Consider the following 4,181-nt stretch of genomic DNA (forward strand, 5'->3'; position numbering starts at 1 on the left):
TAGCGGCTGACTCTGGACTGATTGCCTAGTCGACTATATTCGTTTTCGAGAAAGTGTCCGTGCATGTAGAATCGCATCCGAGGCATTTCAGATTAATCCACGGAAAAAAATGACTCCATCTGGGCGTTTCCCGTCTGCACGCTAAAGCCTAACAGGCTCTAGTTCGGAAGGGAATCCTGCAGCTTGTAACGTAGTCAAAATAATCTCGTTGATAACGGAATATCTGGGTCACGCCCAGCACTCCTTCTCCATGAAAAGGGGTGTAGTCCTTTGGTATCGACTTTACTCTCACATCGGCATTGGCCCTCCGAACAAACATTAATTCCCAAGTGCATTGATATGTCAATCCTCACACAGTAATCATCGAGAAAAGTTCCAGACTGGAACTTCTTTATGAAAGAAGTCGTTAGAGGGGCGGTTTCCCTCGCGATAGGAATGAAACGATGCGGTTCGAGCCTCAATGCAAGGTTGTCTGAGATGGATTTGCAGTTTGATTGCTACCAAGGATGAATTATTTATGATAAAAACAAGAGCCAATGTTACAGATTTGGTTAACATTAAATACACCACAACAATGTGTCAGAATTTGTTAAAATCCTTTTTTCACCTAGCTTTTTTTTTACTTGTCACACGACACTCCCCAAATACCTTTGCAGTGATGCTGGATTTCTCAAAGGGGTCCAACAATCTGAGGAGTAACTGTATGTTGGAATCATGCTCGCGGCGTACGCCTGAGATCATGACTGGCTCACCTTGCTTACGGATTCAAAAGTTCGCTTTTCTTTGACAAACACAATGTCCGTTCCCTGACTGAAGTCCAAAAAATTGAGAATATACACTCCTCGCCAAAAAAAATGATTCAAAATTCATATTTAGTTTTTCTTTGAAAATCTTATAAATATTCTAATTTCAAAAAACTTAGTAGATTAGTTGTAATTATTATTATTTAATTTTAATAAAATATTTGTTAATTGCATTAATTTGTCCGCTGTGGAAACCGCCTATCGGGGTGTGTGGAACTTAGAAGGGGAGTCCCGCAGGGATCTATCTTGAGTCCACTTCTGTTCAACCTCTTCTTGGCGGACATTCCTCTGCCGTCGACACGTACTGGCAAGCTCGTTATCTATGCTGACGATATCCTGGTCATGGATACCTCGAAAAGGATATCGCAGTCTTGGAGACGACTGAAATCATACATTGCAACGCTAAAGATGTGGACTATAGAGAAGGGTTTGACCCTAGCACCGGAGAAGAGCACCATTTCATGGTTGCGGAGAGGGAGTCGCTATGCGGAGTCTTGTGCATATGCGATGAGTAGCTATGTGATGGATCTCTCGAAAAGAAAAAATCTTTCTTACCTGGGAGCAACCATTAACTGTCGTGGCTCGTACGTAGAGCATATAGCAAATCAGAGAAAGAGGAGTGTGAGGATCCTCAAAAGCTTAACCAGGTTCCATCTGGATCCGGAAACGTACATCTACGTATACAAAACGTGTGTGCAGCCAGTCCTCACATATGGCTACGAGGGCTGGTACGGTACGGAGGAGAGTGACTACCTGATCGAACAGTTGGAAAAGACAAGACGTTTCGCTATGAAATTGGCTTACGGAGTACAACTTGACGGAAGGCTAAAAGACTCACAAGAATCCTCTGTGCCCACGATCCGGATGGTCTTGGAGAATTGTCGTCAAACATGACTAGTATTGGGGATACGCATGGAAAGAGACACTTCGGTGCCTTGTTTTTATCTCCCCGCCGATGTTTTTCTTCCTTGTTTTTCTTTTTCTTTTCGCTCAATAAACACTATTCTATTCTCTAATTTGGAAAAATTAAAAGCATGACACACAATATGTTAGTATATGTCAGTGACAAAAAAAATGATTCAAAAATATTATCTATACAAATATCTTGTTTTATATGATTTAATATCTCTATTTTAGGAAAAAGCATATGGATGACTTTACAAAAGGAAAAATTATTGCTTTATATGAAACAAAAATGACACTTCGGGCAATTTCTTTGAAAGTTGGGGTACATGAGGCCACAGTGTCTAATTTTATCCAACGATACAAAAAGAATGGCACAATCCATCGGAAACCAGGATCTGGAAGGCCAAAAATACTTGATAAAAATGATTTGAAAGAATTGATAAAGTATTCGGAAGAAAATCCAACAAAAACATCTAAAGAGATCTCAAGTGAAATGACGAAACTAACCAATAAAGCAATTTCCTCAAGAACAGTTATAAGAAATCTTAATGAAAATGGTATATTTGGACGTATTGCAAAAAATAAGCCATTTTTGAATATAAAACACACTAAAAAAAGATTAGAAATAACGAAAAGATTTCTTGCCATTTCTGATGAAAAATGGAAAACCACAATTTTCTCAGATGAATGCATTTTTTACGCCAATCCAAACAAAACTCGAAAAATAGTATATAGGAAGAGCGGTGAACAACTTAATTCCAAAAATATTTCAACAACAGTGAAATTTGGAACAGGTTGATTTGGCTTGAAAACAAAAAATAGGGAAAATCATGATATGGGGATGTTTTTCTTTTAACGGCGTCGGAGAATTAGTTTTTGTTGACGGAACATTGAATTCTGCAAAATATTTAAATCTTTTAGTCAACAGCCTACCGAGATCAGTTGCAAAAATGGGACTTAATGACTTTGTTTTTCAACAGGATAATGCACCGTGTCATACAGCGAAGTTAATCATGAATTATTTTGATAAAGAAAATATAAAAACACTAGACTGGCCATCCCAGTTACCTGATCTAAATCCAATTGAGCATTTATGGGCTCATATAAAAGCGGAACTCAGTAAAATCGATTTGAAAAATGCTGAAGAATTAAAGCAGGAACTTCTTCATATTTGGGGAAATACAGTGAATCCTCGCAAATTGGCCATTTTTGGTACATAGAGATTTTATGGCCAATTTGAGAAAATGGCCAATTTGAAAAAAATCAATATTTAAAAATAAAATAAACACGTTTAAATTTTATTAAAATAAAATTCAATCCCTAATTCCTTTTTATTTGCTCTTTTTACATTTTCTTTGTATTTTCTTATTGCAGTAATCAGCGAAACATCATTCTCATTTTCTGCATTACAGTAAAGTTGCCTTTCTATTCTAGTTAATGTCTTTGCAATATCTTTTCTATCGAGTGGATATATGATTTTTGTCTCTTCGTCGCTAATTTCAGACTCTTGATCCTCTTGTAAACAATTTTCGTTTATATCTTGATCTTCTGTGTTTTCGATATTTAGAAAATCTTCGCTCATTAGAGGATCGAAAATGTCAGTTCTTTCAATTTCAGTCTCATAATGTTCAATTAATGTATTTTCGTGATTAGATTCATTTAAAATCTTAAAACAATTTTGAATAGTTTCAGTAGATACGTCATCCCAAGCCATATTAACAAACAAAATTGCATCTTTTAATGTCAATTTTTTGTATGAATTGTATACAGAAATATTTTCAGTCTCCAGCAAATCAGTTAAGTACTGTAGCTTTCTTCTCATGAAATGAGTCTTGAAGGTTTTTATAATTCCAATATCCATTGGTTGTAGTAATCCAGTAGAATTTTTAGGAAAAATAAAATCTAATACAATCCAAGTTTTGAGGAATAGAATGTGCAGGACAGTGGTCTATTAGCAATAAAATTTTCTTCTTTTTATTTTAAGCTGGAGATCAAAGCTAATAATCCAATCAATAAAAATAGATCCAGTCATCCAAGCTTTCTGTGAGCTATAATATGAGACAAGACATCCATAGTCAAAATTTTTAAAACATCTAGGCATTTTTGGTTTTCCAATCATCACAGGTTTCAATTTATGACTTCCGGTCATGTTTGAACAAAGCATAATAGACACACGGTCTTTAAAATTTTTGTATCCTTGGAATCGGTTTCTGCATACGCTTTTCGATGGAATAAGCTTGTAGTATAATGCAGTTTCATCCAAATTATAAATTAGATCAGGCTTATACGATTTAGAAATTTCTTAAATTCTTCACGAAAAGAATTAATGTCAACTACTTTATCTGTTCGCATCTCTCCATGTAATTTTAGCATTCTAAAACCGTGTCTCTTTTGAATTTTGCCAGAAATCCATTAGAATTTTTAAAGTTACTAAGTTGTAGCTCTTCGGCAAAATGCGCAGCCTTACACGAT

The 4,181-nt window shown here is 35.8% G+C and overlaps 1 protein-coding gene across 1 annotated transcript; it reads left to right on the forward strand.

Annotated features, from left to right (window-relative positions):
- The first annotated feature begins 739 nt into the window (after window positions 1-739).
- On the forward strand, window positions 740-3,124 carry LOC115230102. The gene is made up of 4 exons (XM_029800327.1): window positions 740-771; window positions 1,941-2,278; window positions 2,631-2,921; window positions 3,084-3,124. The coding sequence occupies exons 1-4, from the start codon at window positions 740-742 to the stop codon at window positions 3,122-3,124; spliced, it is 702 nt and encodes a 233-aa protein (XP_029656187.1).
- Window positions 3,125-4,181: the final 1,057 nt, after the last annotated feature.

Source organism: Octopus sinensis, unplaced genomic scaffold, assembly GCF_006345805.1.
Source record: "Octopus sinensis unplaced genomic scaffold, ASM634580v1 Contig14492, whole genome shotgun sequence".
Classification (NCBI taxonomy): domain Eukaryota; kingdom Metazoa; phylum Mollusca; class Cephalopoda; order Octopoda; family Octopodidae; genus Octopus; species Octopus sinensis.

Coding starts and splice junctions, on each gene's coding strand:
- LOC115230102 (XM_029800327.1), top strand. CDS start 740: ATGACTGGCTCACCTTGCTTACGGATTCAAAA. Junction 2,279..2,630: donor TGAAAATGGTATATTTGGAC/GTATTGCAAAAA, acceptor TAAATCTTTTAG/TCAACAGCCTACCGAGATCA. Junction 2,922..3,083: donor TCGCAAATTGGCCATTTTTG/GTACATAGAGAT, acceptor TTCTTATTGCAG/TAATCAGCGAAACATCATTC.